Raw genomic sequence first — 24,595 nt, forward strand, 5'->3', positions numbered from 1 at the left:
GGAGAAAAAATGAGCATGGGAGGGGGCCTAGGTGCCCTCCAATTTTTTTGGTCACTTAAAAAGGGCACTAGAACTTTTCATTTCCGTTATAATGAGCCCTCTTGCGACATTCTAGGACCACTTGGTCGATATGATGACCCCTGGGAAAAAAACAACAACAAATAAACACGCACCCGTGATTTGTCTTCTTGCAAAAAATACGAAATTCCACATTTTTGTAGATAGGAGCTTGAAACTTCTGCAGTAGGGTTCTCTGGTACGCTGAATCTGATGGTGTGATTTTCTCAGATTTTCTCAGGCTCATAACTTTTGATTCGTAAGATTAAACTTGATTAAACTTATATATTTAAAATCAGCATTAAAATGCGATTCTTTTGATGTAGCTATTGATATCAAAACATCATTTTTTAGAGTTTTGGTTGCTATTGAGCCGGGTCGCTCCTTACTACAGTTCGTTACCACGAACTCTTTGTAATACAATGGTAATACAACGATATCAATAAGAGGCTAACATTTCCTATGGTTAGAAGGCAAGCGACAATGATATATATATATATATATATATATATATATATATATATATATATATATATATATATATATATATATATCTTTTCTGATTTTAAAAAAACAAGAAAAGATATATCCTTCAATATTTACATTAATTATCCGTTCGTGTGGAATATTTAAAATGCGTGAAACTAGCTTTGAGAGATATTAGATAATATGTCAGAAAACTTACCCTGATAAGATCGTCAACCAAAGACGCAACAAACATCTTATCTAAATGAAAATCGTCGTTTTCCAGAATGTCCTAAAATACAAAACCAAATAAGAGAAAAATCAACCATTAAAACCATTAAAAAACAACTTAATATACTATAAGGTCGAAAAACAAAACGGCATGTTTCTCCATAATAAAGGCCCTAAATAAACTTTTATCGAAGTCATAACCTATCCAGACCATTTTTTTGCTCTGAAAAATTGTAGTTTCCCAATTTCCAGAGAAAATTTTGGTGCTGTGTAAACAAAAAAAAATTACAAATATATCAAATATGTCCAAAAAAACCATAGAAAACTTGTGAAATAAAAAATAAAAAACCAGTTCTTTTAACGCAGTCTCTATTATATTACAGAATGTATTTATATTTAAACACTGTTTCCAAAAACCATACATGTTGAACAAACTCCAGTAGCCTCCCACAGGAATTATAATATTAATACAACTTTTAGCACGTACACAAATTATATCGCCATCGTAAATTACAGCATTTTAAAAATACTTTAAATTTTTCCTCTCAGAAAAATTTAAATTTAAAAAAATTAAAAATTAAAATTTTTTTTAGACGTTTTAAATTTTACTTGAGTAAAAGGCAGAATTTTTTCATTTATATCATTTAAATTTATATGATTTAAATATTTGAATTATTTAAATTTATTTTGTATCTAATGAGAAAATATATTGCCACTACTACTAAAAACTCACCGCAGCACGAAGCCAACTGAGGCTAACACAGCAGCGTACGCCACACCTCTACTCTAATCTACTCAAAGGTTCACACTTTATCCCCTTACTCACAATTCCACTTTCTCATAAGTCTTGTCATATTACTTCTTCCCATATCCGATATCTAATTAGATAATATACTGCCACTAGTACTAACAACTCACCGCAGCACCAAGCCACCTGAGGCTAACACAGCTGTTTCCTCACATTTTGGCTTTCTCATAATTCTTGTCATGTGAACTCTTCCCATATCCCATACCTAATCACATACTATACTGCCACTATTACTAACAACTCACCGCAGTCAAGCCGCCTGAGACCAAACTCAGCTACGCACGATCCTCCTTAATCTTATTCTATTCGAAGCCTCCCTCTTTACACCCACCCAGGAAGTTCCAGGAAGTCCCAGGAAGATTTTTATTCGACTCTCAAATTTGATAAAGAACAAGAACATCTGTGAAACAAATTAAAGATGTCTTGAACCAATTAGCGGAAGAAAACTGAATGAACTTATAAAATTGTTAAAAAGGAAGGGGGCGGATCAAATGGAATTTATAATGGAAGGGTGGCAAAGATGACAGAATTCGATGATTGGGCAGAAAAAAGGCTTTGGATCAAAAGTTGGAGATAAAAAAAAGTGCCATATTGAAAGCAAAGATAAATGCATACAGATTATCGTTGAGTATTCATGCAGTGTGGTTCTCAGCTGTGCGAAATGAATTTGCTATAGCCACGCCCCTAGGATACAGTGTTTTGTCTGTGAAAACAATCTTGATCGAATAGGATTTCAGATTTGCATTTGATGAAAGCGCGCCCTAATAAAAACTGGTTTTATTACAAAACAGGGCCCTTGCGAGTAAGTTTCACTCGATGATGTTTTAATATATTAGATAGGCAAAGCGGCATTATCGTCAGAAATTAGTAATAGCAGTGACAAAAGAGCAATTTGACCGGCGGATGGACGAATGTTACAGTTAATTTGAAGTTACAGACTGAAAATAAAGTACTCGGAGCAGAAAAAAAAATGCTCAAGACTGAGCTCTTCCAAGTGATGACTTTTACTTTGCGAACAGAAATCTATGCAAGAAAAAATAATATCATTATACACGGAATTGAAGCGTCGCAAGGCTCAAAAAATCTTCTAACCTCACTTTTTGAGGCTAATCTTGGAATATCAAACGCTAACCAAACACGTATGAGTGCCATTTATCGTATTTCAAAGAAACCTTGCCCACCAGAACCAGAGAGTGTTCTGAGCCTCCGAAGTGGGACACAACGAAAAAAGTTGTAGAGCCTATTTTTGTAAGCCTAGATGGTCTAGACCGGTTGGTGATCATGAAGGAGTGTGGAAAACTTAAGAAGACGGGGATCAGTATATCGACGGACCTACCGGCGGAGCTTGGTAAAAGAATAAAGGAACGTTTGTCATTAGGGTAAAAGCTGAAAACATCTAAAGCGACAGCTGAGAAATTTGGAGAAATTCGTCTTGTCTAAAGAGGCATCAGAATGTGGTTGGATGTTAAAAAGTCTAAAAATTCACAATGGGTGAAATATCTAGATGAATGCTTTAACCCAGTTAAACCGCCAACTATCCAACCTGAGGAATTACACTCAGAGTCATAATTGTGTGTGTTCCTTTCTTTAATAAGTCTTGTCAGTATAAATTGATTGCCAATCGAATAGATTTCCATGTTGGTTTTTCCCCCATCCTTGCCAGCGATCGGATGTTGATTAAGTTCTGGAACCTTCCTTAAATTTTCAATATATTTTATATTTTTCTCCTTCATAGGTAGTTGTCAGTACAAGTTGATTGCCGCTTGCTTATATTTCTCTGTCTATAATGTGTATTTCAGTGCTTTTTTTCATCCATGTTATTCCATTTTCTTTGTTTTGTTTTTCTCTTTCAGAGTTCAAAAAAGTTCCTATTGGTGTGTGTATTTCTCATGGCTTTTGCTTCTCTCCAGGATATGGCCTTGTCACCTGGAAATTATTAGGTAAGTAATGAGTTCCTATTCTTCATCTTGGGGGCTAATAACGTCTTCATTACCACAAAATTACAACCGGTTAAAACAATTAGAGACTTTTTTTGATTTGGAGAAAATTTTTGATGAAAAAATAAATAATGAAGATGATTTGCCGTTATTTAAATATGTTGATTTAATAGATTTGACGAAGGGACGCTCTGAACCTCAGTTCTCTGTGCTTCAACTTAACTGTCAAGGATTATGTTTGTCGTTTATGGAATTAACTTCAATGTGGCACCCAACATAATTGGATTGTGTGAGACATTCCTTACTGGACAAACGGATAACCTCCTAGATATCCCAGGCTATACATAAAAGTTTCTACATAGAAAAGAGGCTCACAGAGGAGGATTGGCTATTTATGCGAGGAATGAATACGCTGTGCATATTAACAACCAACTGAGCCGGAATGTTGAAGGCATTTTGGAATCACTTTTCCTTGAGCCATATGGACATTCTAAGAAAAAGATATTGATTGGAAAAATATATCACTCACCATCTGGTTCGATTTCTGCTTTTATGGATATAGTAACTCAGATTTTACAGAAGTAAGATACCAGAACCAAGATGTGATCCTCATGAATGATTTTAACATTAATCAAGCCTTTCCTCTAACAAACAGCTCAGTAGATCTTCTCACTATTAGGTCAGGGTCTAATCTTTACCCTTGAATACACATTTTCTTCAACACAGCGAGGATGCCAACTCCGCCCGTAAAAACTAACCAGGATCTACAAGTAATTAATCTTAAAGAGGAGAATCTTAAACTGTTAAATGATGAGTTGAAAAAAGTTTCTTGGGATAGTGTCCCAGCAAATGAAGATGTGAACGAAGGTTTTGAAATTTTCCACAATGTGTTTGTAGCTGTATATAAAACATGCTGTTTTAAAGAGAAACCAAGAAACCTTGGAAGAAAAAATACACCAATATGTCCATGGGTTACCGAAAGCTTACTCATTTGCATAAATAAGAAAAACAAGTCATGGGCAAATTACGGAAACCACCCAAACCGAGAGAGCCTAGAGATATATGAAACGGATCAGAAATTGCTTCATTCAGTTCTGAGGAAAGCAAAAAGAGATTATGTGAACAACAAAATATCGGAAAGTGGGAAAGATGGACGAAAAGTCTGGAAGGCCATTTATTCGATTTTGCGACCAAATTATAAAAGAGCAGAATTGCCTTCAAGACTTTTTTTCAACGGGGAGGCTGTTACGGAACCCACTCAGGTTGCAAATGAACTCAGTTCGCAGGGATAGGAGGAATTACATCTAATTCTGCGAGAAGTCCCCAGAAACCCTACAAGCATTACCTTGGCTCAGCATGTACCAAATCAATGACAATAATACCTTTGACATCAAATGAAGTAGAGTTAATTTTGAAGGCCTTGAAAGGCACATCAGCATCTGCATTTGACCGGATACACACGAAAGCCCTGAAAGCAGTCTTCTCTGTATCCTAGAGCCATTAACTTATTTGATAAACCTGTCTCTAAGAAGTGGTGTTTTTCCTTCGATACTAAAAAAAACAAGACTAATCCCTCTGCATAAAGGTAGCCCTCAGAACGATCCGTCGAAATTCCGACCCATATCAATATTATCTGTTTTTTCAAAAGTTTTTGAAAAACCCTTACAAAGACTACTTTATCAGTTTCCCGAAAAAAAGGATTTTTTAATAGTCGTCAGTTCGGCTTCAGACCTGGTCATTCAACAGAAGACGCTCTGGCATCCTTAAGCTTATTCATAAACAGAGCACTAGACTCAGGTCTTCTGCCAGCTGCTATATTAATTGACATCAAGAAAGCATTTGACAGTATGGATTATACAATCTTACTGGGAAAGCTGGAACACATTGGAGTGAGAGGTATAGCCCTTCAATGGTTTGAATCTTACCTTCAAAATAGGTGCATCTACATTGGTGACGACCCGAAGAACGACATTATTGTGAAATTTGGTGTGCCCCAAGGATCGACCCTCAGACCCCTTTTGTTTTTAGTCCATGCAAATGACCTAACTCGTATCCTTAGCCCGAATCATGACGATCTAGAATGCTATAACCTATGCTTTGATCAAACATCTGAGGACATTACTAACGAGCAAGAAGAACTTATAGCGTTCGCTGATGACACTACAATAACCTGCTGCGGACTCGATATGCTTTCACTCCAGCAGAAGCTTGAAAATATCATAGAAGAGACCTATCTGTGGATGGATGCCAACAAACGTGTCATCAATGTCGAAAAATCTTGCATCCTATTATTTTCTAGGGTAGGAACCCTTCACCCGGAAATAACAGGAATTGTTACGTCTCGTGGAAAGGTTCAACGACCAGTAAATGGATGTGCAAAATATTTAGGAGTAATAGTAGATGAAAACCTTTCTTTCCTTCCTCGCATCTATGCTGTAGAATTAAACCTTTCAAGGAATCTGGGTATCATGAAGAAACTGAAGCACACATTCCCACGTAAAACCCTTACCCTTCTCTACAATGCACTCAGAAAACCTCACTTACAGTATTGCGCAATGGTATGGTAGTCGACGTTCAAATCCCATCTAAAAAAAACTGGATTCCATCCTCAGGAATATCTTATTCTCTTCTTCCTCTTTCCTTTTCTTCTTCTCTTCTTCTTCTTCTTCTTTCTTTTTTTTGAGCACTGAAGACGGCTTGGCGGAGGTCCTTGCCGAAAAATCCGCTTATTGTCCTTTTCACTTCTTTTCTTTCTACTGGCTGATATTATGCTCCTTTTTTCGGCTATTTAATTATATATATATTTTTTTTTCTTATTTGTCATACGTCATGTATAGGAAGTATTAGAACGCATATAAATAAATTTTGAGCAATTGATGAACATAAATACATACATAACTACTACTGTTACAAGCTCACTGTAGCGCCAAGCCGCATAAGGCCAGCGCAGCTACGCATGTTCCCCCTCCTTCACATTCTATTCAAAGCCTCTCTCTTTACACCTTCCCAAGAAGTCCACATTTCCCTTAAACCTTTCCTTACGACATCCTCCTACGCCATTCGGGGACGTCCTCCTTTTCGTTTGGCCCTAGACGGTTGGCGGACAAGGACAATCCTTAGAAATCTGTCATCCTTCATCCGCAGAACATGTCATAGCCATCTCATCCTTTCTCGCATTATAGTCCAAAAATGTGGGGGAACCAAAATTTTTCCTACAGCCTACTGTTTGAAATACGGTCAGTCAGTCGGGTACCCAAAACAACCCTTAGCCAATTTCTCTGGAGAAAATCTAGCAAACTCTCTTCCACTTTCCCGAGCGCCCACGCTTCAGAACTATACTTGACCAGTGTCACCTCAGTACCTTCAAACATTTTAATCTTGGTTCGCAGACTCCCAGTTCTTCCGAACCTTTTTCAACTGTGAAAAAAAAGAACACTATGAGCCTTTTCCATATCCATAAATGAAAATAACTACTAATATTTCTGCAATCTAGACTAGAGTATAGACAGGACTTTCTTTGATGAAAAAAAAGGAAAAGAAAATACAAAATGGACTATTTTGCTTAGAACATCCCATTTATATTCGACATTTATCTTTTATTGAAGAACAAGAACATATTTTAAATAAATTTAAGGATGACTTGGACCAATTAGGGGAAATAGGAAAAGAATCGAATTGATTTTAAAACCATTAAGAGGAAAGGGGGTCAAGTAGGAACTATAATAAATGGGAATCGTAGCTAAGGCAATTAAATTTGATTTTTTGGCGGAAATGAGACTTCAAATTGGAAATTAGAAAGTGGAAAAGTGCTACACTGGATGTAAAGATAAATGAATATATCTGGAAATTTAAGACGAAATGAGTAAGGATGGAAATGAACATAAATATACAAAAAATCAAATGCAATCAAAATGAATAAGAAATAACTAACTAGTAATTCCAAATTTTGAAAAATGTCAACAACAGCACAAGGATGAAACAGTTAGTGGTAACGAACTGTAGGTAAGGAGTGACTCTACTCAATAGTAAACGAAACTCTAAAAATAGTAATTTTGGTAACAATTGACGCATCAAAACAATTGAGTTTTTATGCGGATCCCAAATATATAAAATTCATTACGGTTACCCAGCAACAGCTAAGAGCTCAAGAAAACTTGCCTGACATAGACAAAATATTTCAACACATTCAAAAGCTCCAGCGATCTTAATGAAAATCAAACCATCAGGTTCAGCATATGAGAGAAACTATTGTAGAGGTTTCAAGCTCCTGTATAAAAAAAAAAATACACATCTTTTTTTTGCAAGAAGAACAACCACGGATACGTCTTTATTTCCTTGCTTTTTCAGGGGTTATCTTATCGTATCTATCTCTCCAGAGATTGAGAGAGGACCAATTGAAACAGAGATCGAAAGCTCTAATGCTCTTTTTAATTAACCGAAAAGATGGGAGGGCAACTAGCTTTCTCTCATGCCTTTTTTCCCAAAAAACATCCAATTATTATTTTGAGATGTCTATTTGGTAAAGCATAGTTGAATAGTTCAACAACTTTGCCTCTGGTGATGATGATAACCCCCCAGCCTCTGGGGAAAGGACTGTAAGTTATGCAGTTTCCCGACTCTATACAAATAGTATTTGTTGGAAATTTGCCAGGGAAAAATTGTATTGGGGTGGGGGGTCTAATGGGTATAGTTTCCAGCGGGGAGGAAAGTTTTTAGGTGAGCGAGGGAAATCCTCCAGGGAAATTTTGAGCTAGAGATGAGGGGATTTCCCGGGGTAATGTAAAAAAAGTCAGAGATCATATGGAAAATTACTTTTTCCAACTTAAATTAAGGAGTAACACTACAACTTAAAACGAACAAAAATTATTTCCTATACGTGGGGGGGGGAGCCTTCCTCTGTTCTCGCTCTTTGCGATAAAGTTTGAGTTTTTTTCAAAATTTTTTAATAAATATTTGTCCCAGACAAGAGTCGTTGAATTTGGATGAGAAGTATTTTTAAGGAACTTTAAGACCTTAGAGTAACGAGCAGTGGTTGAGGAAGGAATAGCCCCCTTCATATAGGGAACAGGGAGTGATTTCTGTCGATTTTAAGTTTTAATAATGCTCCTTTCTTTCGCTTGAAAAAGATAGTTTCTTTTCTTCTAATAACAATACAAAGACTCAAAAACCAGTATTTCTATTTATTATTCACTTTATTCAAATTTGAGCAGTTAAATTTTAAACGACCATAGTCATTTCATAGGCGAGAAACAATTATAGCCGACAAATATACTATATAATAATGCCTTTTATATGGAGGTTTGGGAGAATACACACATAGGGTAAGTTTTATACACAACTGGTAGAATCAGATGTATTTACTATATTCACTGCATAGGTATCTATACAGTAACGAGCGTTCTCCGTAAAAACATGAGCCAAGAGCCCATACGGCACTTGTGATGAGGTCGGAAGAGCCAAAAGCTTCTTCCCACCAAGTTTCATTACGATCTTTCCACTCTAAGCGTTTTCCAAGATTTCCCGTTTCCCCACCAATTTCCCCCAGTATTAATGGATCCGGTCAAAATTAAAATAAGGACTCTGAGACACGAGGTCCTTCTATATATCAAATTTCATTAAGATCCGATAACACGTTTGTAAGTTAAAAATGCCTCATTTTTTCTAATTTTTCCGAATTAACCGTCCTTCCACTCCCCCCAAGTGGTCAAATCGGGGAAGCGACTATTTAAAATTTAATCTGGTCGGATCCCTAATGCGCCTATTAGCTTTCAGTGATCGCTATATTGCTCACGTATCCAGTTTCGGATCGTCTTCATGTAAAAAATGTGTTGGTCCGGAATTTGAACCTGAGACCTCTCGTTCCCGAAGCGAAAATCACACCCCAAGACCACAAGCCATACTTAAGAAGGACAATCATTTGTTTTATCGGCCAATAAAATTCTTTTCAAGTATCGTGTTCACTCGCCCCCTTCCAGATAGTCGTTCGGAAAAGAAACTATTTCTAATTTAATCTGGTCTGGTCCGTGATACGCGTGACAACTTTCATCGTCCTAGCTTACCTGGACGTGCCCAAACTAGCAAATCTCCCCAACTCCCCCAAAGAGAGAAGATCTGGTCCGGGTATGTCAATAATGTATCTAGGAATATGCTTATTCTTCCCACCAAGTTTCATCCTGGTCTCTACACTCTAAGCGTTTTCCGATATCTATGGTTTCCCCTCGAACTCCTCCAATGTCTCTGGATCACGTCGGGATTTAAAATAAGAGCTCTGATACTCGAGATTCTTCTAAATATCAAATTTCATTAGGATCCAATTACCCGTTCGTAAGTTAAAAATACCTCATTTTTTATTTTATTTTTTTATTTTTCCGAATTACCGAATTACGTCCCCCTCTCCAACTCCCCCGAATAGAGCTGAATTGGTATGGTTATGTCAATCACGTATATAGGACTTGTACTTATTCTTCCCACCAAGTTTCATTTGATTTCTCCACTCTACGCGTTTTCGAAGATTTCCTTTTCCCCAATCTCACTCCAATGACACTGGACCTGTTCGAGATTTATAATAAGAGTTCTGAGTTACGAGGTACTTCTAAATATCAAATTTCAATAAGATCCGATCACTCGTTCGTAAGTTAAAAATGCCCCATTTTTTCTAATTTTTCTGAATTACCCCCCCCCCCTTCAGCTACCCCAAAGAGAGCAGATAGTTTCGGTTAGTTCAATCACATATCTAAGACTTTTGCTTAATTTTCCCACCAAGTTTCGTCCCGATCTCTCCACTCTAAGCGTTTTCCAAGATTTCAGGTTTCCCCCTGCAACTTCCCTCAATGTCTCCGAATCCAATCGGGATTTAAAATAAGAGCTCTGAGACACGATATCCTTCGAAATATCAAATTCCATTAAGATCCGATCACCCTCTCGTACATTAAAAATACCTCATTTTTTCGAATTAACCCCCCCCCAGATGGTCAAATCGGGAATGCTACTATTTCTTATTTAATCTGGTCTGGTCCCTGATACGCCTGACAAATTTCATCGTCCTAGCTTATCTAGAAGTGCCCGAACTAGCAAAACCTAACTGACAGAAATTGCGATCGCTATATGTCACTTGCTAAATACCAAGTGCCATAAAAACGGGACAAAGTATGTTTTGCACCTTAATTCTTGGTTCCTCCTTTGCGTATGCGCAAAAACGAATTTATATACCTTTGCTATGCTTTGATACTCTATTAGGTAACTAATCAATAGTTCAGCACCCTGACTATTGTCCCTTTGTGGGACTGTGATGTGTCCCATTTCCAAAACAAATTTTCATTACGGGTACCTTGGCTGTGATTGTATTAGTAAAAATCAGGTTAATGAACTAGCTGCGTTAAGGGCTAGGAAGAGAACTCTTTCCGAATCTGTTTTGTGAATAGTGTTTTATTTATTTTGGCAGAATGGTTTGTTTGTTTCAATTTTGCTTCTGCTTCGATAATGATAGCACCAAGGACCACACTAATTAAAGCTTTAATTAGGTTAACCCCACAAGCCCAAAATATCTCTGCAGTGAAAGGGGATCCTAACCTACTAGTCTCCTTTAGGTGGTCGCCGCTCATGAAGCCTTACAGGAAATTGCACGGAGATGAGGAGCGGTTTCTAGTCCACCTCCACCAAAAAGAATCATGATGCTTATAATTTCCTCGGTAGCCCCTCGTTTATGTTCTTATCATTTGCATTTATGTGCTTACAATTACGGTCCTTATCTTTGCCTAAGTGGCTTCTTTAGTGATGCGTTTTTCCTTTTCTTTCTTCCTCCTTTTATGTTTCTTTCTTTTTGATTTTATATTTTTTTATATATATATTGCGATATCAGTATTTCGTACTCAAATTTACATTTTTATTTTTGTATATTTCTTCTATGCGTTACTCCACATATTATACTAGTATGTAGTGTGGGTTAGAAATAAATAATAATAGTAATAACTTTTTTTTACTGTGTTACCAAATTCCCCCTCCAAAGTACGCCCTCTCCGTAGTACTAATTTGTGCGTACAGTGCTAGGCACACGACATAAAACCTAAGAGATTTGCACAACTAGAATTAAATTTGTGCTTATTTTACTTGTGTGATTATATTGGTGAAATACAACGATAATCACACAAATTTGTTTGTGCATATTACTCTTAGATAGCAAAAAACCTAAGCAAAAACATAGGTCAGTATTGATTCTGAGTTCAAAGTGAACACACCTGGATTAAATAGGATATTTTGTGAACTTAATTAAATAAAAACAACAAGTTTTTTTAAATGAAAGTAAGGAGCGACATTAAAACTTAAAACGGACAGAAATTACTCCGTATATGAAAGGGGTTTTTCCTTCTCAACCCCCCGCTCTTTACGCTAAAGTTTGACTCTTTCTCTTAACTCTCCATTTTAAAACAGTAAAAAACTTTAGCGTAAAGAGCGGGGGGTTGAGAAGGAAAAGCCCCTTTCATATACGGAGTAATTTCTGTTCGTTTTAACCTCACTTTCATTTAAAAAAACTTGTTTTTTTTAATTTAATTTCTGAACGTTTTTGAATCAATGCATGTTTTGATTTTGTCTCTCCGCAGAGGAATAATTAAAACGAAATTTGTATATTTTTTTTTGGCTAAATGGCTTTCTCATAATTTTGATCGAATGATTTTGAGAAAAGAAGAGCGGAGGAGGAAGCCTAGTTGCCCTCCGATTTTCGGTTAATTAAAAAGGCAACTAGAACTTTTAATTTTTTACGAATCTTTTTATAAGTAAAAGATGTACGTAACTTATAAATTAGCTTACGTAAAGAACTTTTGTATTCTCATGTTTTTATTACATATATGAGGGGGTTCGCCCCCTCGTCAGTACCTCGCTCTTTACACTAAAGCTTAAATTTTTGTCCCAATTCATTAAGAATGACCCCCGAGTCACAAAAGCTGCAGAATAAATAGTTGAAATTACTAAAAATACTATAGCGTAAAGAGCGAGGTATTAGGAGGAGGTGAGCCCCTCATATGGGTAATAATTTCTGTTCGTTTTAAGTTTTAATGCTGCTGCTTACTCCCAGTTGAAAAAAAAACTTTTCATATTTATTTTTTCATTGTTTTTTTTTTATAAGTAATGCTAGTAAATCCTGCGCTCCCTTTATGGAAACTTTCTTCACCCATGACAAATTCCTCGATGGAAAGTTCCCCCCAGCATATCCCCCTCTTCTCAACCCCTGCCTCCAACCAAAAAATCCTCCAGGAAACGCCTGTACACTTCCCAATAACCATTACTATATGTAAGCACTGGTCAAAGTTTTGAACTTGTAACCCCTCCCACGAGGAGGGGGGGAGTAAGTCGTCCCAAAAGACATAGTTATAAGGTTTTTCGACAATGCTGAATAAAATGGCTATCTCAGAATTTTGATCCGTTGACTTTGGGAAAATAATTAGCGTGGGAAGGGGCCTAGGTGCCCTCCAATTTTTTGGTCACTTAAAAAAGGGCACTAGAACTTTTCATTTCCGTTAGAATGAGCCCTCTCGCAACATTCTAGGACAGCTGGGTCGATACGATCACCCCCTGGGAAAAAACAACAAAAAAACAAACAAATAAACACGCATCCGTGATCTGCCTTCTGGCAAAAATATAAAATTCCACATTTTTGTAGATAGGAGCTTGAAACTTCAACAGTAGGGTTCTCTGATACGCTGAATCTGATGGTGTTATTTCGTTAAGATTCTAAGATTTTAGGGGGTGTTTCTCCCTATTTCCTAAAATAACGAAAATTTTCTCAGGCTCGTAACTTTTGATGGGTAAGACTAAACTTATATATTTAAAATCAGCATTAAAATGCGATTCTTTTGATGTAGCTATTGGTACCAAAATTCCATTTTTTAAAGTTTTGGTTACTATTGAGCCGGGTCGCTCCTTACTACAGTTCGTTACCACGAACTGTTTGATAATTCAGTAAGCCCATTTTAGCTCAAGAATTGCGAATTATTTCAACACTCGGCTAGAAGCTTTCATAGAATGAAAACTAGTTCATTATAATTCAAGGTTTCGCAATAACTGGTTAAGGATAAAGTGACGTGTAACCTTGACCTACATAAGAGGATTATCAAAAGAATTATTTGCGCATTAAGAACTATAGAAAAGAATTATTTAGTTATTATTATTGAATCATTTGAACCGGTAAGCGAGAAGAAGAGGGGATGTTTCTGTCGCAAGGGCCGTAGTACCTGCCGGGAGTGGTGTCTCCCTTAAACTGTGGGGAATAGGTAGCAGAAACCTACACTTCCCTCGGTAATTGGTATATGAATCTGGTGTCTATCAGGCGTGATGCCTATTACTAGTGGTGACAATAATCCTGTCCTTGTTTATTCGCCGATACTGAATTTTGTACTAATTGGGCAAATTGCAATTTGCTAATTGCCGCAGAGGATGATGTGATTAAAAGGCACGGAGTGGAATTTTTTTGACTCTAATTCGGTCAAGGTGACAAAGACGTTATTGTGGCAGCTTTGTCCGGGCCAAGAAGATTGCCCTATTCAGAAGGGAAATAAGCCATTTCAGCGACATAACTACTTTATTGAAATCTCCTGGCGAGACTGACACTGTTGTTCCGGCATTTGTCACGGAACAACAGTTCCGGAACTGGCAGGGCTACGGAATAGCCCTGCCAGTGCCTACACCTTTCTATTCTCAAAATTTAATGAGCTCCATCAAACTGTTTTGGGAGTGTCTTCAAAACTTGACAATTATGAATTGAGCTTCCCACAATAACCCAAGCCCGTTTCAGCGCTAGATTCACATGCAACCGCTATCGTCTCAAAGGTGCCGGACGCCTTATATGACCCTTTTAAGCGAAAAGCTGCTATAGACTATATATTATATTATACTTTCATTATTATATTACTTTCATTCGTCTTCATGGTGTGAAGATCATTTAGTCTAAAAAGGATAAAACTAATTGGACTGGTTTGACTGGAATTTATTCAATCTAGGTCGCATTGCAAAGTGAAATAACTAACCGGTTTTGGCTCACCCGGAGATTTACTGTTTACCTGTGCTTGATTACATGCTGCATTAAATCAATAAGGAAGTGGCTTTATTGCAATCATTATGGCAGTATCACAAAAGAACTTTGATGAAGCAGTGAAGATTTTAACGGAAAAACTTGATGCTATAATCCGTTCTCAAAAAGACATCAACAAGTCCATTCAGTCCCTTACGGGGGAAATAGCTACGCTAAAAAAGGATGCCTCCGATCGAGATATAAAAATTGGCCAACTGGAAAAGGGGTTGGAGGATCAAAAATGAAGGTGTGATCAGGTACTGGAAAGTGATGTCAAGGACCGCAAATTGAATTTGTTAATTCATGGCGTGACTACTGAGCGGCCGTCTCAAACAGTTGAAGAAAATGTGAAAGTTTTTTTATCTGTTACAATGGAGATAAGCGACCCCATTCAGATTACGAAGTGCTACCGCATGCTCGGTGGTTCCGTTAACGTTACTAGTCGAAGGCCTCGTCCGGCACCTATATTTATCTCGGTTGTAAACGAACAGAACATTCAGAGGATTCTCAACTCAGTTCGTATATTGAAGGGGAGCGGCATTCTTGTGTGCACGGATCTTCCCCCCAGGCTAAACGCTATTCGAAATGAACTTCTTGCGAAAGCAAAGGATTTACGTGAATCAGATTCCGCAAAGTTTACGCGTGTTAAACAAAAGGGCTCGAAGCTTTGGCTTGAATCCAAATCCACGGCCTCGTCACCCTGGGAAAGAGTGATGGACTAGTTATTGCTGTCCCTTTGTGATTATTATTAGTATTGTGATAGAAATTTTGATTAATTTTCTTGCCACTTCTGTCACAGTGTTGTGTACATGTTGGGTTCTACAACCTCGTTTTTTGCGTATGATCTTTTTTTTAGTTTTCTAGTGTTAAAGGGTCTAGTGAAAAAAATTTGGTTTCAAGGTCTTGTTTGTTCTCTGCCACTTTTTTACCCGATTTGCCTGATTAGTGGTGCGATGCCATTTCCATTTTTCCGTCGTGCTTGCCTGGGACATAAGGTAAAGATGAAATTTATATATAACACGTGAGTAGTGGGGAGTCTGTGGGAAGTTTGGGGAACCGCCTCGGTGATCAGCTTGATCTAAAAAATATTTATTATGATTTTACCCCTTTTGCTAAAGGTGTTTATGATGATCATTTAGCTAGCCTTCCTGCTACTGATTTTTTATTTGAAGGGGATTTAGGAACACCTGTAATTGATGGGAACTTAAGATCAGCACTTTTTAACTGCAGAAGTTTGGCTAGTAGCCACGAGTTTGTTTCGCAGTTTTTTGTAACCACAGGGTAAGTATCTTAGGCCTATGTGAAACGTTTTTAAGTAATGAAAATGCAGAATTCGTGAATTGTGATGGGTTTAAATTTATATATAATAATAGGGAAAATAGACAGGGTGGCGAAGTTGGACTTTTTGTTTGGGATGATATTCCATTTGTTGTGAAGAAGCAACTATCTAAGCATGACCAAGAGATGACTTTTGAGAACCTTTACATTGAGTGTGTGATTGATAATAGGAAAGTTCTTGTTTGTGTTGTTTATCGATCACCATCGGCTTCGTTACAAGAGTTTTTGCGAATTTATGAATGCTTCATTGAAGATGTGACTAATTTGAATTCTGAGCAAGTTCTGGTAATGGGTGATTTTACTATTAATTTATTGTTAGCTCAGACAAATAGACCGGGAATTTCTAATCATTTGCATGAAAAATCGCTTGAGTTTCTGTGCATGAACCTATCAATCACTTTTACCATCATAAAGGTCTGCGACCCGGGTTACGGAAGATACGGCTACTCTCATTGATAATATTTTTTCTACTATCCCCGTTACTCTTTCGCATATTATATTTACAGATGTTTCTGACCATTGTGTGGTAGTTGCGGATATTGGAATTAATCACAGACCAAGATTTTTGGAATTTAATTAAACTCGAAAAATTGATAAAGAAGGAATGGATAAATTGAGGAACCTTTTGTATTTAAATTAATGGACTGCAATTCTAGAATGTGAATGCCCTGAGATTTCTACGGCTCTGTTTTTAAAATATTTCCACGAGTGCTTGGATGAAGCATGTCCATTGAGACGCATTAAAATAAAAAAAATATACACTCCCTAAAAAACCATGGATCTCACGTGGGCTTCTACACTCTATTTCAATAAAAAATAAGCTATTTAAAATATCTATTTCATTCCCATCAACTAAAAATAAAGAAGAGTTTAAAAAGTATAAAAATGTCCTGACACAGTTATTTCGAAAAGCAAAAGCTAGATATTTTGAAAAATCATTTGTAGAAGCTCTTGGGGATCAAAAACACACTTGGAGACTTATTAACTCTCTGTTGGGAAGGTCTCAGAAATCTTCATTTCCGAATGAAATGTTACGTGGTGATGGTACTTTTTCTACCGATGAGTAGGAAATTGTGAACTTGCTCAATGCTCATTTTGTAAGCATCGGTGAGAAAACAGCTAATGCATCTCATGTTTCTCCAAATAATAATAATAATGATTTATTTAAAGATCACATGCCCCCTCCCTCTGATAAAAGCATGTTCCTTTCCCCGGTCACTGAAATTGAACTAAAACACATCATATCTAAAATGAAGAATGGTTCATCTGAAGCCCTTGATGGATCTACGACTAATTTGGTCAAAGAAATATTCCCAGTTATATCACCGGTGTTATGCCACATTATTATTCTTACATTTGTAACTGGTGTCTATCCTTAAACATTTAAATCAGCAAGAGTTGTGGCCCTACATAAAGGTGATGACCCGAGGCTTCCTGCTAATTATCGTCCTATATCGATACTCTCTGCTTTTTCGAATGTTGTAGAGCGAGCACTTTATAACAGAATTTATTCTTTTTTTTGTCCAACATATTGTCCAACATATTAGTGATTGTCTTGACCGTGGCGAAACGCCTGCAACTATATTTTTAGACATACAGAAAGCTTTTGATTCCATTTCTCATCAAATTCTTTTGTATAAGCTTTCGAATGCTGGTATTCGTGGTAATTGCCTTAGGTTACTTGAATCGTATCTTCATGGGAGGCAGCAGATACTTATATATAATGATGTTAGATCTGATTCTTTACAGCAGTCAGATAAGGTTGGTGTTCCCCAGGGATCCATATTAGGACCTCTGCTTTTCCTAGTTTACATTAATGAGGAAAGTTTATTTCTTCTCCTTCATCTTCACAAGTTGAAACCCGTGGTAAATATAATTTGCGGACTCCTAAGGTAGTTACAGAGAGGTCGCATTTTTGCCTGAGGTATTTGATTCCTCTACATTGGGAAGGATTGAAAAATGAGATTGATTTGAATGTAAGCATAGATGCTATAAGACGGAAGTTGAAAAGAGTGCTGATTGAAAGTTATAAATATAAATAATATGAAGAATTTTTTTTTTTTTAAGTATTGGGTTGGTCTTCGGGGTTTGCCCATGAGGCCTCCAGATGTCTTATGACTCACTTGGTTTTAAGTTGTAAATTTAATTGTGTCTCAGGATGGTGCGCGGAGGATGGAAGTGGTATCGTACGGCACGGGATTTGTTTTTTATTTATTTCTGCCAAGATTGGTTAAGAAAAGTATTTATTTTTAATTTTTGTGCATATTTAGTGTTTCTTAAAGGTAGCTCAATTGCATTCGAGCTATACTCTCAGCCTTGAGTTACCTAATATTTTGTATATATTGGTTATAATAAAAGAACCTTGAACCTTGACCAGATAACTGGACATGAACTAGTACGTAGCGTAAAGCCCATCAGTGACAAGTGGTATATCAATATGGACAAGTCTGCTACGGAGGACTGCTGGTCGTCAATCCAGAATGTAATCTCCGGTACTACAACAAAAGTGGTTTCCAAGCAGTTTTTTGGTATATCACGTAATATTCCAACCGATGTTGACATTACGGTACTCGGAAGCCAACACAGTATCAAAGATGCTAAAGGATTGGGTCTATCTAATTCTATGAAAATCGAATTTTTGGATTCTTTTGCTCAATCTATGTTTTTCAAGCATGACCTCAGGGTGGGTTATGAATTTTTTCCTGTTTACGAGTTTAAGGACCTACCCAAATGCTGTTTTAAATGTCGATTACTAGACCATCTGTAGAACTCCTGTCCCAGCGTTCTCCCGAAATATGCTCGTTGTGGAGGGTCGCACATATCAACAAAAGATGAGCCAAGCATTGCCGATCCCAACTGCGCAAACTGCAGCCAGAAACACCCTTCCTATAGCTTTTCCTGCCATGTTATTAAGAATCGGATAAATTGCAACTCCACCTTTCAACCATGAGTGCATCAGTCTCAGTTATTTCGTTTAATATAAGTGGCACCAAAGATAAGGATTTTATTATTGATGAGTTATACTGTTCCTACGATTTGGTATGTCTCCAGGAGCATCATCTTACTGCTTCAAGTTCGAATTTTTTGCGTCAAAGTCAGCATCATACTCCGTTCCTGAGTCCAGCCAAAGCCACTGGCGGTCGCTCTTCCTGTGGACTAGCCTGTGTCTTTAAACGGGACATTCATCTACCTTCCCCAGTACTGTTCTATTCCGACAAATTTTTTTGGGCTGTACGTGTCGGCAGTACCGTATTTATAAACTCTTATCCCCATCTGAAGGATACTCGATCAGATACTTAAATAAATTCGCAAAGGCTTATGATCTGCTGAAGAATCTTGTGAATCAGGTACTGTGAAACTCTCTACATTATATAATAATTGGGGACCTTATTATTGATATTAATTGATCTTCTGGGAGAAGTGATTCACTTTTTGAGTGTCTTCCATTGTACCGCGCTGGGCCCAAATCCCACAATTTTTCATGTGTTCATCACTCTGGAAGTACAAGTGATATTGACCATATCATTTGCTCGCCTAGTATTGTCTCTTTTTCTGTTTCTGTTCATGTTAACGAGCAAGATACTAACCACATGCCAGTATCAGCGACATTTACAATGAATATTGATCTATCGGAAAGTGGTTTGAAAAAAGCAACTAGAGCAAAGCAAATATCCAGGTACCTACAAATGGTAAAGCCGATATTGAATGCTATTATAACCAACTTGTAATGTGTATGAAAAGGGCAGAATAAGCTGCCGTAACTCGGCAACGTATTTGTAAAAGAACACAAAAACCTATCTGTTCAATAGACCCATGTTTAATCGATAAGAAATAAAGCGAAACTATGGCTCCAGATATGGAATGAATGTGGTCGGCCAAGTTTTGGATGTGTGGCTGATCTCAAACGCAAAGCTAAAACCAAATATAACCGTTATCTGAGGTCAGCACGTTACTGCGGTATGGACTTCCCTGTGAGTAGGAAAGATTGGAGAAAAGTGATTAATTCTGACAAGTTAAATGATGAAACAGTGACAAGTAATGGCTTTTCATCTTCAGCTTGGTATAAACATTGTTCTTTGATTTTTTCGGTGATTAACTATTCAATGCATTCTGTATATACTCACCTTCTTACCCCCCCCCTCTTTAGTACAACGCTTTCGTAACGCCATATAGTGCCCATATATTTTTCTTCCACAATTGATGCTGTCGAAAGTTTAAAATCTGATTCAAGAGATAAGGATGTTATTTCGAAGATGCATATGCCGATTGACGCACCCCTCTTATATCTCACTTTTAGCTTCTTTTTTCTAATGTGTCTATGTACATCATGCGTACCTGAGAGTTTTCTTTGTGGCGCTGTTTCATCAATTTTAAAAAGGGGAAGTCACCGACTTCCCCCTTTTTAGGTTTTGAGTATATCCTTCCACCTTTTTTGACTAAAAATATTATTTAGGGTGAGAATCAATTTGGTTTTCGGTATGGGATGGGTTGTCAGGAAGAGCATAGGATTCTGTCTTCTTTACTGGTTGATAATTCTTGCAATGGAAATGGTCTTTATATTTGCGCTTTGGATCTTTCAAAAGCGTTTGATAGTGTGGTCCATATTCAGCTTGAAATGGTCTTTATATTTGCGCTTTGGATCTTTCAAAAGCGTTTGATAGTGTGGTCCATATACAGCTTCTTTTTTCTCTGTATAATTCTGAGGTCTATCTCTCTGTTATAATGCTTCTTAGATTTAGGTATTCAAATTCTTTTCTTCAGTTAGAATCTGCACCAGACACTATTATAAGGGTACGAAGAGGAGTTAGCCAGGGCGGTGTTCTGTCCCCTACGCTTTTGAAGATTTGTATTTCTAGTGTTCTGGCTAAGATTTCAGGTACATACCTTTCTGGTCTTGTGGATGTTTCTATCTTGCGTATGGTGACGTCTTGCTTCTGATTAGCCGTTCCAAAAAGGGTCTTTCCCAAATTATCTCTATAGTTTCTGATGCTTTCTCTTATATTGGCTTTTTACTTAATATAGATAAATGTGAGTTTCTTCCCTATAACTGTACTACTGCTACTCCCCTTCCCTGTAACAACTTCACTATCCATCTTGTTGATTGTATTCGTTGGCTTGGTATCTTAGTAATAACTAACAATCTTTCGAACTTACGTCTTTGATTTTGACTTTTGAATTGACTTTATAAAACAAGAAACGATATAAATAAATCTTATACAAAGGAGACAGGTAGGCAACTGGTTTTGTCTCCTTTAGCAATAGAGAGAGGAAAACGAAGAAGGAATTACACCTCAATAACTCACACGGAGTACATAGAAAGAGAGAGAGAAAGAAGAAGCGGAAAAAAAAATCGACTCATGGAGACACGGATTGGACTTATAAACTAATTTATAAATTAATCACCTTACATTCAGTCCCCGCTACTATAGGCAGAAAGAACTATCTCTTTCAATTTCTTTTTATATGTATAAAGAAATGGTGACTCACTTATCAAATCAAGTAGTTTATATTTGTTGGCAATCTCAGGAAGTTGATATCTTAAACTTAGTCTTGATCTGTCGTTTTTAATAAAAGGAAAAAGAAACTTATTCCTTGCTCTTGATAAATGGCTATGTTTATTTTCAATCAAGATTTTCATGTTATTGAAAAAATTATCCCTATGTTTTATTTCTAAAAACCATATGCCTATATAAAGGTGAAAAATGTTTTGTAAATGAAGAACATCAAAAAATAAAAAAGATGTTTTAGTTTCAGATAATTCTTTTGTCTTCCTAGAGTGTGTAAAAAAAAGGTCCAGGATTCTTATTGCCTTGTTTTGGACAATTTTGAGTCTTCATAAATGTGAATGGAATGCCAATATCCAAACGGTCGGGCAGTATTGAAAATAGCATTCCACTAATGAAAAATATAATTTTCTCATTATTTGGTTAGGAAACAGGAACTTTACTCTATGCAAATAGCCGAGATTCCTGGACACTGTTGCCTTGATATTATGAATATGCGCCATAAAAGACAGAGTTGAGTCAATATAGTTACCTAAATATCTAAATACATCCACTCTTTTTATGGAGGAAGTTCCAATACTAATTGTTTTAAATGACACACGCTTCACTGCTCTCAAACTTCTCCCAAAAACCACAAATTCCGACTTCTCTAGGTTAGGTATTAGTCGATTAGCATGAAACAAAGAATTTACATTAAAAGCAACAGTTTCGAGGGCCATTCGTAGGTCCTCCTCGTTGCTAGCCTTCAAACTAATTGCTGTGTCGTCTGCAAACAATATTGGTAATTCATCGTCCGAAGACATGCATTTGGGGAGGTAATTTATATATATCATAAAAAGTAACGACCCCAATACAGACCCTTGTGGAACCCCTATATTTTCTAAGGAAAATACTGCTTGTGAGTGTACTGTTTGTGATATAAGTAAAAAGATTCAGATTGACTATCCAAAGATTGTTGCAAACAGAGAGAAGTATAATAGACGTGCGCTGGTCAAACTTTATTCTATTTTCCGTGATCATTCTGTCCTTTATGCTTCAGGTCTTTTCCTCCTTCTTAATAATGGTAATTTAAAAAGAATTCGGATAAAGTTTTTTTCAAATTTTGCAAATTTCTTCTGTATATTCCACCTTAGACAAAAAACTTGATTCTTGATAGAAAATTTTCAGTTCCTGATATAATTTTAAAGTTGGAGATTCATCACAGAAAACTCTCCAGTACAGCTTCTGCACGCCTATCCCCTCACCACAATTTTGTGGTGAGGAGATACCCTCACCACCTACTCAAGTGACTTACACAAGGAGTAAGTCAATAAACTTAAGAACCTTAAAAGATCAGTGAAAGTGTATACAAAAAAAATACCATCAGTTCATTTCATAAAAATACCATCAGTTCAAATACCATCAGTTCATAAAAAAATACCATCAGTTCATTTCTTTTCACCTATTTTTGACTAAACTTCTTCAGATAAAATTTTTGACATAAAATTTTTGAATGGCTTTTATCAGGTATCTAGAAGGAGGTCTTCCCCCTTCTCCAAAAAAAGAGATCAACTTGCACCATGGCCCTCTTTAATTCGAATATGCCCATTGTCATTTTTTTTATGCGATTTCTATAGTTACCTACACGCAGTTTTGAAATATATTTTTGGTGTACTCGAATAATTTTAGGCAAAATGTATGAAAAGCATTTTATTTTCAGGATAGTTTTGAGTGTTAAAACTTGACTTGCTTTTGACTTAACGCTCTTGTTCAGCAAGGTTGTCAGCGTAGAGGGAAATGGTTGATGGCAGATATTATATATTAAAATAAAATGTCTAAAAATTTTGTATCTTACTTAAGCTATTTTTCTGTTGCCCTCTTCTGTTTTTCATTGTACTGGTTTACATGCTATAAGGCCTTACGCAGGGGGAGGGGGAGGGGTGAAGATGCAATTACTTTTGTTATTTCTGAAATCAATTACTGAATTGTTTCTAATTGAACAAATCAACCTAAAAAAAATCTATCAAACAGTTCGTGGTAACGAACTGTAGTAAGGGGCGACCCGGCTCAATAGTAAACAAAACTCTAAAAACCGAAATTTTGATACTAAGAGATACATCAAAAGAATCGAATTTTCATGCTGATTCTAAATATATAAGTTTAATCAAGTTTAATCTTACGAATCAAAAGTTATGAGCCTGAGAAAATTTGCCGAAACTCACACCATCAGATTCAGCGTTTCATCAAATTTAGTCTTTGTCATCAAAAGTTACGAGCCTGAGAAAATTTGCCTTATTTTGGAAAATAGGGGAAAACATCCCTTAGAAGTCATAGAATCTTAACCAAAATCACACAATCGCATTCGGCGTATCAGAGAACCCTATAGCAAAAATTGCAAGCTCCTATCTACAAAAATGAGGGATTTCGTTTTTTTTTTTGCCAGAAGACAAATCACGGGTGCGTGTTTATTTGTTTGTTCGTTTTTTGTTTTTTTTTCTTTTCCCCAGGGATCATTGTATCGACCAAGTGGTCCTAGAGTGTCGCAAGAGGGCTCATTCTAACGGAAATGAAAAGTTCTAGTGCCCTTTTCAAGTGATCAAAAAAATTGGAGGGCACCTAGGCCCCCTCCCACGCTCATTTTTTCCCAAAGTCAACGGATCAAAATTTTGAGATAGCCATTTTGTTCCACATAGTCAAAAGCCATAATAAGTATGTCTTTGGGAATGACTTACTCCCCCACAATCCCTGGGGAGGGGCTGTAAGTTACAAACTTTGACCAGTGTTTACATATAGAAATGGTTAGTGGGAAGTGTACAGATGTTTCCAGGGGGATGTTTTTGGTTTGGGGGTGGGGTTGAGGGGAAGGGGCTATGTGGGAGGATCTTTCCTTGGAGGAATATGTCATGGGGGAAGAAAAATTCAATGAAAAGGGCGCAGGATTTTCTAGCATTACTATAAAAAAAACAAAGAAAAAAATAAACATGAAAAAGTTTTTTCAATTGAAAGTAAGGAGCAGCATTGAAACTTAAAACGAACAGAGATTATTACACATATGAGGGGTTCTAAAAATACTTTAGCATAAAGAGCGAGGTATTTAGGAGGATATAAATGCCTCGCTCTTTATGCTAAAGTATTTTTAGTAATTTCAACTATTTATTCTACGGCCTTTTTGATTCAGTGGTCATTCTTAAAGAATTGGGAAAAATCTTGCGAT

The 24,595-nt window shown here is 36.8% G+C and overlaps 1 protein-coding gene across 1 annotated transcript in view; it reads right to left on the reverse strand.

The window, feature by feature from the left end:
- Positions 1 to 24,595, reverse strand: part of LOC136040059 (guanylate cyclase 32E-like) — a 283,260-nt gene that overhangs the window by 79,935 nt on the left and 178,730 nt on the right. The window contains exon 13 of the mRNA XM_065724125.1: positions 743 to 814. Within this exon, the coding sequence (XP_065580197.1) occupies positions 743 to 814 (72 nt within the window). The remainder of the gene's footprint in view (positions 1 to 742; positions 815 to 24,595) is intronic.

This window comes from Artemia franciscana, chromosome 20 (assembly GCF_032884065.1).
Source record: "Artemia franciscana chromosome 20, ASM3288406v1, whole genome shotgun sequence".
NCBI classification, from domain to species: Eukaryota; Metazoa; Arthropoda; class Branchiopoda; order Anostraca; family Artemiidae; genus Artemia; species Artemia franciscana.